Source organism: Lupinus angustifolius, chromosome LG02 (assembly GCF_001865875.1).
Source record: "Lupinus angustifolius cultivar Tanjil chromosome LG02, LupAngTanjil_v1.0, whole genome shotgun sequence".
Lineage (NCBI taxonomy): Eukaryota > Viridiplantae > Streptophyta > Magnoliopsida > Fabales > Fabaceae > Lupinus > Lupinus angustifolius.
This window is the reverse complement of record NC_032010.1, coordinates 3,761,495-3,774,139: the sequence shown is the minus strand read 5'-3', so window position 1 is coordinate 3,774,139 and position 12,645 is coordinate 3,761,495. Positions and strand designations below refer to the sequence as shown.

The window sequence follows — 12,645 nt, the reverse complement described above, 5'->3', positions numbered from 1 at the left end:
CACTACCTTATCAAGCAAAAGGAGGAAGCAAGACAAATAAAGACACTAAATGAAGATAAGGTGTCTATGTATCTAAGTCTGACAATGAAGTGAATCAACTTGATATTCATTAAACCTAATTTTATTATTTAGCTGAATAAATTAAATTCACTAATCAAATGAGTTGAACTTAAACTATTAAACTAAAAATTAAGTTTATTAAATAAAAATAATATAAATTAATAATAGATTAAGTATTAATCGTTTCAACAAATTTACACTCATGATATTAAATTCTATAAGATTGAGACTATTTACTAATGACCATATCCATATGTTGTCCCTTAAAAAATATGTAAATTTTCCCATTGCCCGAGCTTACATTTTGTTGACAAGAGAGCAAGTAAAAATTAATGTGACAAGTAAAACTAAGGCACCGGGCCATTAATATTGAGTTTAAGGTGAACTACCTTAGTTTGATTCACAACAAGCACAAAATTTTCAAGCAAATGCAGTAACAGGAAATCATAGACTGCTGGCTCCAAGAGTAAATTCTAAATATAGAGTCAATAATTTTATATGGCGAACTGAACTCAAACACTTATATTTATATTATATTTCTAGTAACTATGTTCCAAATTACTCCAAATAATAACAGGCAATGAAGCACATACCTGTATTTGTACTGCATTAACTATGTTCTAAACTACTCCAATAGTCCAATAGATACCAACCTTATTTTGTGAGCTTATGTTAGTTAGAGGTTCCAATTGAATCAGATTCTTTCACCATTTTTTGATCTCTCTATGTTCTTTGCTGCTGTGCATGGTCAAATCACATTTGCTTTTTGTTTCAACATGGAACTAGTTGCATTTCTCATTCTCCATTTTCCTTTGTCTATAAATAAACATTGTTTCTTTCAAATAATATTGTGCTCATTCCTTATTTTACAAACAATTCTCTTCAACAAGTTTGATCAACATTTCCTTAACACCATGGCTAACCCAACACCAATTCGTCCATGGTTTCGTTTGGGCGCTGTTCGCACCGCCCCTGCCCATGCACCTGCCCATGCTCCAGAGGCTCGTCCTATTTTTTCTATACCTACATTTAGGTCTACTTATTCAGCACCATCATCACCTCAAACTCATCCAACTAAACCACACGAACCGACTCCTCCACAACCACAACCACGCGTTGTAGCCGCGTATAGAGGCTCAGCTCCTTCATCTCCAGATAAAAAAGTAGTACCTCAAACTCAACCAACTAAACCACACGAACCGACTCCTCCTCCATCACAACCACAACTGCACATTGTACCCACGTATAGAGGCTCGGCTCCTTCGTCTCCAGATAAGAAAGTAGCATCTCAAACTCAACCAACTAAACCACATGAACCAACTCCTCCTCCACCACAACCACACATTGTAGCCGCGTATAGAGGCTCGGCTCCTTCGTCTCCAGATAAGAAAGTAGCACCTCAAACTCAACCAACTAAACCACATGAACCAACTCCTCCTCCACCACAACCACACATTGTAGCCACGTATAGAGGCTCGGCTCCTTCGTCTCCAGATAAGAAAGTAGCACCTGCACCTTCATCATCATTGCCAAATTCTCCTATTCAAAAGACATCACTCCCAAACACAAACACAAACCATTATTCAATTTCATCATCAACATCTTCTCCATCTCACAAAATACCAAATACTTCTTCTTCTGCGAAAACAATACAAGCTGAATCTGTTTATAATAGCCCAATTCACTCACCAAGGCTCAAACCTACTGCTCCACCTCCTTCTCCTCTCATTCTCCCACCTTCTCAGTTCAACTCTGAGACTAAGATACCAAAAGAGGCAGAGCAAAAGACAGTGCTAGTTCAAAAAACCGTCGAAAAACCAAAGCAATGGCTCAATGGAAATGGCACTGAATTGCATAGAGAATCATGGAATCATGGAAAAGGAAAAGATATTGAAACCAATGAAATAGGTTATCACAAAAAGGTTTCAGCTTTAGATTCAGAGGGCTCTGGAATGAAGGTTATAACAATTGCAGGGGAAAACAGGGGAGCTTATATGGAATTAGTCCATTCACATAAGCAACATGAACCAAAATATCTTCATAAGAAGGGTAATGACAGTTCAAAGATCAATGGTGATGGTGTGGAATCGGAGGGTTTGAGTAGCGGAGGCGAAGAGAGTTCGGGCCGAAAGGATAAGAATCACAAAGGAAAAACAACATCTTCATTCCCAATGGCTGCATATATGAACAGCAACGTACAATGTGTCAACAACTCCCTCTTGTACCATGCTTCTTGCTCCCACCATGATCCCGGAGTGCGCCTTACTCTCTCAAAGAAACCACATGGTGAAGGATACCATCTCAAGAAAGATGTCGATGACTACAACTCTTGATTAAGCAAAGTCGTTTGAAACATCTGTTGTACCACAAAGTGTGTTTATATTTCTCATGGACTCTCTTAGTCTAAAAATACCATATCTCGTAATTCTCTTATTTAATCTAGTATCACATACCGGTCCGGCCACGTTCGTATCCGTATCCGTTGGTATGGGGAGAAAATGATAACTTTGAGTGACCAAGTAGCCATCAAAGGTAGAAAAGAATTGTAATTCTTGTGCTTCACTTTTTGTGTGGAGCAAAGTTGAAGATTCTCAATAGCCTTTGTTGGAAAATAAATGTATTGGTAATTACACATCACAGTGTTAGTTTTCTATGAAGGAGGATCTAAACAAGTATATTAAGAGGGGGGATTATGTAACATTTATAATTCATTGTTATTTGTTCATTGAGACAGTGTTCATTCATTTGCATCAAATTTGTACCACAAACAATGTTAAATATTTGTTCTTATTCTATCTCCATATGGTTGGTGATAATGATTAAAAGTTCAGACAATTTAAATAATGATATGAATTGAAAGGAACAATTTAAAACTAAGGCCGAATCAAATATTTAAGTATCACAAGGCCTGAAAACACATTACTTTTAAGACTTTCTATAAATTTGATAGATATAAATTTGATAAATCTTTTGTATTGGTCTGATATTTGGGTCTATACGCAATACAACTTCTGGCTGCTTTAATTAACAAAATATGATAATTTTTCACAAACTTATACTAATATTATATCTATACGGAACACCCAAAATAACCACTCACAATTGTGTAATTTGTGGTTCTCCCTATTTTACCCTTACTATTTTCAAATGTTTACAAAAAATCATATATAACATAATGTTCATCTCCACCTAATATATACTCAAGTCTTTAATGTAGAACATTATACCAATCAAATAAATTCAACGATAGATTATAAATATTTAACACAAAATATTATGTTTGATATTTATGACATACAAACTATACATTATAAATGATAAAAAAACGGATTCACAGACACGATAGTGGCGCAAGCTTCCAAGAAAGTACATAGTCCATAAAAGGAAAACATGATAGAACTATTATAGTGTAATTTTACATTTCTATTTTGCTCTTAAACTTTTTAATTTCTACAAAAAAACATATAATCATATGTAACTACTATCAACGTATTAATCACCTCTCTAACATTATAATATGACAAAAAGTTATAATATAAAATATCTTTAATAAAAATACAATATAAAGTATAATTAATACAAAAAATATTCTAATTCTCAATAATAAATTTTAAGTAATTAACATTGTAAAAGTATGAATACGTGATTCACGCTAGTAATAATAATAATGAAATGGCCTAATTTATTGAAAAATATTGCAATGTGCTGGTTGGAAGAAAAAATCTATATTAATTTAAAAATATTGACATTCACAAGTTCTGTAAACATTTACTATACAAATATGTTGTGAGATTATTTTCAATATAGCAGTTATATAAGTATAAAAGTAAAAAAAAATATGAATAAACTATGAGATATTTGTAATTATATGGCTAATTTTGAAAAAATTATCACAGATAATGATTTTGAATTTTTATAACATTAAAAATTCCTATCAAGTAACAAAAGATATAGCAACATAATAATAAATAATTAGGCCAACTTTGGTAGTACAAACATAAATGTATTTATCAATTATTAAGAAATTCATGTTTGCAAATAAACATAAAATAAAATAATCGTAACTAATATATAAAATGATTACCTTGAATCAATGTACTATTTAAAAAAAAAATGTGCACTAAGATGTAGATGTCAAAATGAAGTAGATATTAGCAAATGGAAAACTCTTCTCCAAATGTCAAGGTCAAAATCACTACTTGTAAAGACAAATGTTTCTATGACATGTATAATTGTAGAGACAATCCTCTAGTAACAATTTTGGCAATGACAACAAGAATTATTGTTATGAAATATATTATATATCTAATAATATTATAACGACAATTTTAGGACAAGTCATAATGAAAAATATTATTACAAAAAATCTTCCTAATGAGTCTAATATTACTCGTGATGTTTAATACTTGTTTGAAATTAGTAATAATTGCCATAAGTGAAAGTTTACAAATTGATGTGTTTGAAGTTGAGTACATGTGAGGGTCCTTTCAATCATGCCCCTGTGCATCATATTATAAATATTTTTTATATGCAATATATTTAGAAATATTATTTATATTGTAGTATATTAATTAAACTATCCCTATCTCACAGTTTGTATCACTATGATCTTGGTCAAAGAACTAGAATTAAATTACAATAACTGGTTAAGAATTGATGAATTTTATTTAAATATTGACACAGTAAAATTTATGTATGAAAGTAACAGAATCACTAAAATTTACGTAGGAGAGTAACAGAACTCAAGAAAAAATGTTGGAACAGTAATCATTCCAACATTAAATGTTGGAAGCAAAGAGCAACAGGTCAAAGCCAAAGACTAAGATGAAAAAAATGACTTAGACTAAGATAATGAAGGAGTCTTCTTGGACAGTCACATATAATAAAATATATATTATTTAATAGTCATAACCTCATTCATTTCCATATTCTAAACTATACTTTGTTCTAAAGTGATTTTATACCACTTACTTGTTCTTTGGTCTCACTTTACTGTAGCAGGTTCTCAATTTCATTCCATGGCTCAACAGATTCACTATTTCCTATGGTATTTGTTGACCCTGTCTCTTGTTTTGTTATTTGCTCAAAATATGTCAATTGGGTCTCTCAAATTGTTACAAAGAAAGAAGCTTTTTCATTTTTTTTAGTTATTTCACATGTGGGTTGATTGACTTGAGCTTCTCATATAATACATAGTTTAGTTTTGTAGGTTGTAACTATATATTTTGTTTTCTTCTTTTATTGTGAATTATGTTGTTGCCTTATAAAAAGGGTTGGGAGAGTATACCAAATAATTTATGAAAAATGAATGAGTTTGGTTAGGAGATGAGAAAATGTTAATGGAAAACAAAGATAATAGATAAAGGTGTTGCATTATTTGGAATTTGAGAAGTTCTTGGAAAGAAAGGGGGTCACATAGTCAAGTCAACTAAAAAAGTTGGGTTGGAATTTTCAAAGTTCATACTAAGTACTAACCTAAGCATTTTTTTTCCTGGTCTATGTTGATAGTGTTGATTGGAGAAGATTACAATTTATGTAATCAAAGCAAATATCTTAATCTGATGCTCTATTTGTGCAAATCTATGTTGTTGATTCATATTTGCAAATGATACTTAATTAACTGTTTTCCTTCCTTTCAACAATGATTCTGGGAAAGATGGTAGACATAAAGCTCATTTTTGAACAAACATTTATGATCTGAATTTATCATTAGTAACCTCTAGAAAAACCATTTTGATAAGTTCTTTTATCGATATCTGATGTAGGCGTTTGAAGTTGAATTGAAAAGGGTATGGAAACATTCCTTAGTCAGAAGTGGTGGGAAATTTCTGCAACCTTTATGCCGTCATTAGTTGGTGTTATTGTTTCATGGGAAAAGAAGTGATTTTATTTCTTAGCCTAACTGTATCACAAGATGATGGTTATAGATTCATTGACTTCATTGACTTCTGGTCCTACTTCAGAAGCCATTTCTCAAATTATAGATACCATTGGTGAGTTTGTATATTATGCTGCTGATGTACTTGTGAAGAAGGATATTTTTAAGGAACTTGCAACTTACTTGGACCGAATTACACCGATCTTAAAAGAATTGAGGAAAGGAAGAGTCAGTGATTCTGAGACATTCAATCATGTGGTTGAGGTTCTGAATCGGGAAACTAATGAAGCAAAGAAACTTGCTCAAGAATGCAGCAAGAAGAGCAAGGTATATCTCCTAATGAATACCAGATCCATTGTTGATCGTATAAAAAGATACACAAGTGAAATCAGCAGAGCTATTAGTCTTCTTCCTTTGGCTGCATCGGATCTTTCTTTCGGAATAGTTGAAGAAATTCAAAAGCTATGTGACAATATGAAGACAGCTGAGTTTAAAGCAGCTGTAACAGAAGAAGAAATTTTAGATAAAATTGAGTCAGGGATATTGGAAAAGAATGTTGATCGCTCCTATGCAAATAATTTGATGGTTCTCATTGCGGAGGCTGTTGGAATTGCAAATGAGGGGTCAACAATGAAGAAGGAACTTGAAGAGTTCAAGAGTGAAATCGAAAATGCGCGGCTAAGGAAGGACCTCGCTGAAGCCATACAAATGGATCAGATCATTGCTTTGTTGGAAAGGGCTGATGCAGCCTCGTCTCCTAAGGAAAAGGAAGTCAAGTACTTTGCTAAGCGCAAATCTTTGGGAAGTCAGCCCTTGGAGCCTTTAAAGTCTTTTGTTTGCCCCATTACGCGGGATGTTATGGTCGATCCTGTAGAAACTTCATCGGGGCAAACATTTGAGAGAAGTGCAATAGAGAAGTGGTTCGCAGATGGAAACAATAAGTGTCCTCTGACCTTGATTCCTTTAGACACGTCGATTTTGAGACCTAACAAAACCTTAAAACAATCAATAGAAGAATGGAAGAACAGAAATACAATGATCAGAATTGGTTCGATGAGAGAAAAAATACAGCCTGGAGATGATGATGAAGTACTGCTATGTCTGAGAATTATTCAAGAATTGTGTGAACAGAGTGACCAGCACGTAGAATGGGTAATACTGGAGAATTACATACCAGCTCTTATCAAAATTCTTGCTTCAAAAAACCGTGATGTAAGGAACACTGCCCTTGCCATCCTATGCATGCTGGCGAAGGATAGTGAAGATGCTAAGGTACTCACTTAATATCATCTTTTATTTTTTTATATTTCATAATCCTTAATCCTATTGTAGTAAGGTGTATAGGAGCAATGGCTACATTCAAAAATTGGATTTCTAAAGACATACTAGTCAATACCTCAATATCAGTTATAGTTTCGGATAAAATAAATATATTCTAGACAATTAGGTTAAAAGTACTTCAAACTTGAATAAAAGACATAACTAGTTTTACATCAAGACTAGGAACCAATAGTTTTACATCCAAGGACATGCCTAATGCAGAAATTTACTACTTAAGACAGTGTTTCCTCATTCAATCAACCCTGAATCAAATCCTATAGACAATTACAGACTAGGCCTAGAGCTACTGATGCAAGGAGGATGAGATCGAAAATATTGAGAGTGCTCGTACTAATGGGCTGCATTATAGCCGAATGCCAATGTGGCAGAGAGAAATAGGACAGCTACATGGAGGAAATGTAGCAAATAGTATTTAGGGTAGGAGTGCAGAGAAGAGAGGGGTATCTCTGAATTTGGAATTGGTTGTGGATCACCTTGGCTTCACATTGCTCTTTACTTCCTTTTTTTGTTGTGGTTTCTGGTTTTCCCGAGGAAGTACCTGTGTTGTAAGAAGATGTGCTCCAATCTTCTAGCTTAATATATTCCTATCAAATTTGGATAAGAAATACCTCACTAGAAAAATTGTTTTCTACCTTGATGTGGTGTGCTGCAGTCCGATGCGGCCTGATGTGTCTTAAATGCAATTCGATACCACATTGTTGTGATTCGATATCACCCCATAATTATGAGAAGATGTGGTTGCACTGACCGACACAATTGCAATATTGCGACCACATCAAATGATATCAATGTCTCATAATGATACTCTCAATGTCTCAAATACATGTCATTTTTTTACCTTTCCACCCAGAGCCATGTGCCATGTTATAGGTATTTCCCCTAACCCTGAAGATTTTTCAGGAAAGAATCGCAAATGTGGATAAAGCAATTGAGTCTGTAGTTCATTCACTTGGACGTCGATCAGAGGAAAGGAAGTTGGGAGTGGCATTACTTCTCGAGTTATCCAAAAATGATGGGTTAAGGGAACACATCGGAAAAGTTCAAGGTTGCATACTACTATTGGTGCCTATGTCTAGCAGTGATGACAATCAAGCTGCCAGAGATGCAACAGAGCTACTCGAGAAACTTTCCTACTCTGATCAGAATGTTATACAGATGGCAAAGACAAATTATTTCAAGCACTTATTGCAGCGTCTCTCCACAGGTTTATTCTTGATAGAAATGCTATATCCTCATACGAATCTTATAAAAAGACTTATGGAATATATTGCTTTTCTTTATTCTCGAACCTAAAATTTTGAGTCAGTGTATGTACTCAGTGGGAACTTTTTTATTCTACAGTGATTGATGCACTATCATACATTGAATTTGAACATGGAATCAAATTTGTTATAAAATTCATCATCTTATATAAAAGGTACCGAAGTTAAGTAGCCTTCAAAATATCAAATTCACTTAGCAATGTTCAAGGGAAACCTGCTTCATCATGTAGAGTTTGTGTAATTCTTCAAAAAATAAATCTTCAAGTTGAATTTTCAAATTAGGAAACCTAAAATAAATCTTCAAGTTGAATTTTAAAATTAGGAAACCTACTGTTTGAATCTAAGTTATCTTTTAAAGCTTCATTTAACTGTTTAAATAATGTATTTGAGGAATTTCATAAATTTCATTTACATAGGGACGCTATAATTAATCCCTATGCTGGCAACCAAAAAGGCCTTTAGCATAATATGCTTCTGTGTTTATACAGGACCGGACGATGTGAAGATGACTATGGCGACAACGTTAGCAGAAATGGAGTTATCTGACCAAAATAAGGAGTCCTTGTTTGAGTGTGGTATACTGCCTCCTCTTCTTCACTTGGTCTCACATAATGATGTTCAGATGAAAACAATGGCCCTTAAAGCTCTTCAGAATGTATCCAGTTTAAAGAAGAATGGGCTTGAAATGATTCGACAAGGTGCAGCACGCCCATTGCTTGACATTCTTTTCAGGCAAAGCTTATCTTCAAGTTTGCGGGAACACGTAGCACCCGTTATTATGCAACTTGCTTCATCAACCATCTCTCAAAATGTTGAGACACCAGTATTACTATTAGAATCTGATGATGATGTTTTTAACCTTTTCTCTCTTATTAACTACACTGGTTCTGACGATGTGCGACAATACACTATCCAGACATTTTATGCCTTGTGTCAGTCACCGTCAGCTTCATATATCAGGACCAAGCTAAGAGAGGTATGCATCTAACTCATGCTAAAATGTAGTTACCAGTTACCACAGCTTGAAATATTTTTCAAGTGAAAAACTAGTTCTTAAAAAAGAAAGGTTAAGTCTTTAATGTAGCCAATATTACTAAAATTTTTAGGCAACACCACTAAACTATGCCAGCTTCTGCTTTCTGTATAGCATGCTAAAGACAAAAAGAAATTGCGATAATCTTGCATTTGGCGTTTGATTTATATACTCGCCGTATATCATCTTATGGTTCACATTTCCTTAGTTCCCTGATCCCCATTCTTTAGTATTAATATGCTATTGACTGGTTTCTTATAATGGAAGGTGTCATAATTTGCACCTCTTCAGAAACTTGCCTCCTGTTTTATGTGTCAGTCTAATTGATGGTATTACTTTTGACTAAAGATCACTAGTTAACCACATGAAACCAATTAGCTGCAAAATCAAGTATCAGTCATATTGTTTTTCCGCCGAGCTGAAAAGAAGTTTTCAGCATTGTTCTTTTGTTTAGTATATATAGATCTTTTTTGTGTGAGTTGTATACACAATTTCTTATAAAAGGTGTCTTGAGTTATGAGAAACAGTTTTCTAGTATTTGCTATCTGAGTTTGAGAAGTTTAATTTATTAGTAATTGGGATTTACTAATATATTATATTTATGCACGTTATTAGATTTATATACCATATAAGATCTAATAACTTCGAGTGCAAATGCTATCGATCTCCTACCACTATCTGGTTAGCTTGCAGCCCCTCAGATTCCTTATCCGTAGCCCTTGTAAAGTTACGTAAGGATAACCTTTATGAAGTCAGTAACACATGGTGAACTGGGGGCTAAGATCACCATAGTTGCCAGATTCTCTCAAACACCATGCAAACCACGTACGAGTATTAGTTCTTGTGTATCGTAATCCCGTGCTAATTAATGGCATCTCACAGCGTAAAGAAACTTTAACAACTATATGGTAATAAATGACAAACCATATATGCATACCACTGAGTACCTCGAACCAAGTAATTGTGATCTCCACGGTAGACTTTAAGTTGACTCACTTATTTCTTTTCTGTGATTCCATCACTTGTCCAGTTATGATACAACTGTTGCTAACGTCGTTTTCTCATAATATTGAAAATATTTTTATCAAATTTTGTTACATGGCAATATAATACAGCTGAATTGGTCTACTTATGTATGTACAGTACCCAGATGTCCGAGCATTGGTTAAGTTGTTTGAGAATGAAAACCTAAATCTACGAGCAAGTGCCGTAAAGCTGTTTTCTTGCCTAGCAGAGAGTTGTGATGAAGCCATCATAGTGGAGAATGTCAACGAGAAGTGCATCAAGACTTTACTCCAGATCCTGAAATCTTCATCTGATGAAGAGGAAATTGTTTCTGCTATGGGAATAATATGCTATCTGCCAGAAATTCAACAGATCACACAATGGCTCTTGGATGCTGGTGCACTATCGATCATTTACAATTGTATCCATGACGGGGACAGAGATCAGAAGAGTAAATTGGTAGAGAATTCTGCTGGTGCGCTACGTCGTTTTACAGTTACAGAAAACTTGGAATGGCAAAGGAGGACTGCTGAAACTGGGATTATAACTGTTTTAGTACAGCTTCTCGAAAGTGGAACAGCGATAACAAAACAACAAGCAGCATTGTCTCTTACTCAATTTTCTCGAAGTTCAAATCTTCTGAGCAGGCCACTGCCCAAGCGCAAGGGACTTTGGTGCTTCGCGCCTCCAGCAAATCTCGGATGTGTAGTTCATGGAGGAATTTGTGCTGTCAAATCATCATTTTGCCTTTTGGAGGCCGATGCGTTGGAACCACTAACAAGGACTCTTGGAGAGACTAATCCCGGAGTTTGTGAGGCTTCTTTAGATGCCCTTCTAACATTAATTGAAGGTGAAAGACTGCAGAATGGCAGTAAAGTGCTTGCTAATGCAAACGCGATACCGTCAATAATAAGACTTCTCGGTTCGCCTTCTCTTGGATTGCAGGAAAAGTCTCTACATGCTTTGGAAAGGATTTTTCGGTTACCCGAGTTCACACAAAGATATGGAACCTCAGCTCAAATACCTTTAGTTGACTTAACTCAGAGGGGTATTGGAAGCACAAGATCCATGGCTGCAAGAATATTGGCACATCTGAATGTGCTTCATGATCAATCTTCATATTTTTAAGCCAAAAAATGTTGATTCAAATTCATGCACTGAAGAGCTAAGTTAGCTAACCATGAGGTATAAACCTTCCCTTGATCCTTTAGAGCTTCTTTGATTTAAGCAATCATTTTTTTGTTTTCATTTTGTATTTTCATTAATATTTACAAGTATGTCATATTGTTTTCATTTCGTTTCTTGTTTTTAAAGATGCGTACAGCAAACAGTGAAATAAAATGAAAACATTTGACGTACTTATAATTATTATTATATCATCAAATGAAAACAGAAACCTTTCTGTTAAACCAAACAGTTCCTTACCTGTGCATGGATAGCATGGTATGGTTCTCTGCTTCTGCATAAAGGAGGCGACAACATTGGACATGTAGCATTTATTTGAGGCTTATATTGAAGGCCCCGAAATAGCTTGTACATTTAAATATTGATTGTATTCATGTATTGTATTGTATTGTATTATTATTCATGTAAAAGAAGAAAATTACTTAATTAAACAGTTGTATTCTTTGTTATAGAAGTCCTTTTTATTCATCCTCATTTTTATTGTTTCCTTAATTCATTACTTATTATTATTATTGATTATTGCAAAAAAGTACTACATGAAAATATTAAGAAAAATGTGAACAAGACCTTGTTCAAACTATAAATATTCACATCATAGGAGATTAGCTCATTAGGTTGGAGTTTCTCCACATACAAGATTCGAACTAAAATCTTATGTAAAGGGAAAATGTACATCTCGAACTAATTACCAAAAACTTCACTAGGTGAATAAAACTCATTTACATAATCTATGCCTTCAAAAAATAATTAGTCTCTACCAATGGCACCTTTTATCATAGTCCAATCACAATAGAACCTCTGGTCTCATCAAAACAAAAAGAATTATTAATGAATTATTTTGAAAATAATTAAATAATTTATCTTTTTATTAGTTTTCTCAA

At 34.1% G+C, this 12,645-nt stretch overlaps 2 protein-coding genes across 4 annotated transcripts; both read left to right on the top strand.

The window, feature by feature from the left end:
* On the top strand, positions 896–2,873 carry LOC109333382 (leucine-rich repeat extensin-like protein 5). The gene has a single exon (XM_019568855.1). The coding sequence runs from the start codon at positions 975–977 to the stop codon at positions 2,391–2,393; it is 1,419 nt and encodes a 472-aa protein (XP_019424400.1). The 5' UTR covers positions 896–974; the 3' UTR covers positions 2,394–2,873.
* On the top strand, positions 4,918–12,154 carry LOC109333366 (U-box domain-containing protein 43-like). 3 transcript variants are annotated; one of them, XR_002106006.1, is made up of 6 exons: positions 4,918–5,107; positions 5,826–7,210; positions 8,180–8,483; positions 9,030–9,517; positions 10,718–11,764; positions 12,019–12,154. XR_002106006.1 is itself a non-coding variant. In XM_019568842.1 (6 exons), the coding sequence occupies exons 3-6, from the start codon at positions 5,975–5,977 to the stop codon at positions 11,705–11,707; spliced, it is 3,018 nt and encodes a 1,005-aa protein (XP_019424387.1). In that variant the 5' UTR covers positions 4,918–5,107; positions 5,569–5,719; positions 5,826–5,974; the 3' UTR covers positions 11,708–12,000. The 3 variants fall into 3 exon arrangements, 2 of the variants coding, with proteins under 2 accessions (XP_019424387.1, XP_019424376.1); XM_019568842.1 differs by lacking the exon at positions 12,019–12,154 and adding an exon at positions 5,569–5,719 and having other exon boundaries at positions 10,718–12,000; XM_019568831.1 differs by lacking the exon at positions 12,019–12,154 and having other exon boundaries at positions 10,718–12,000.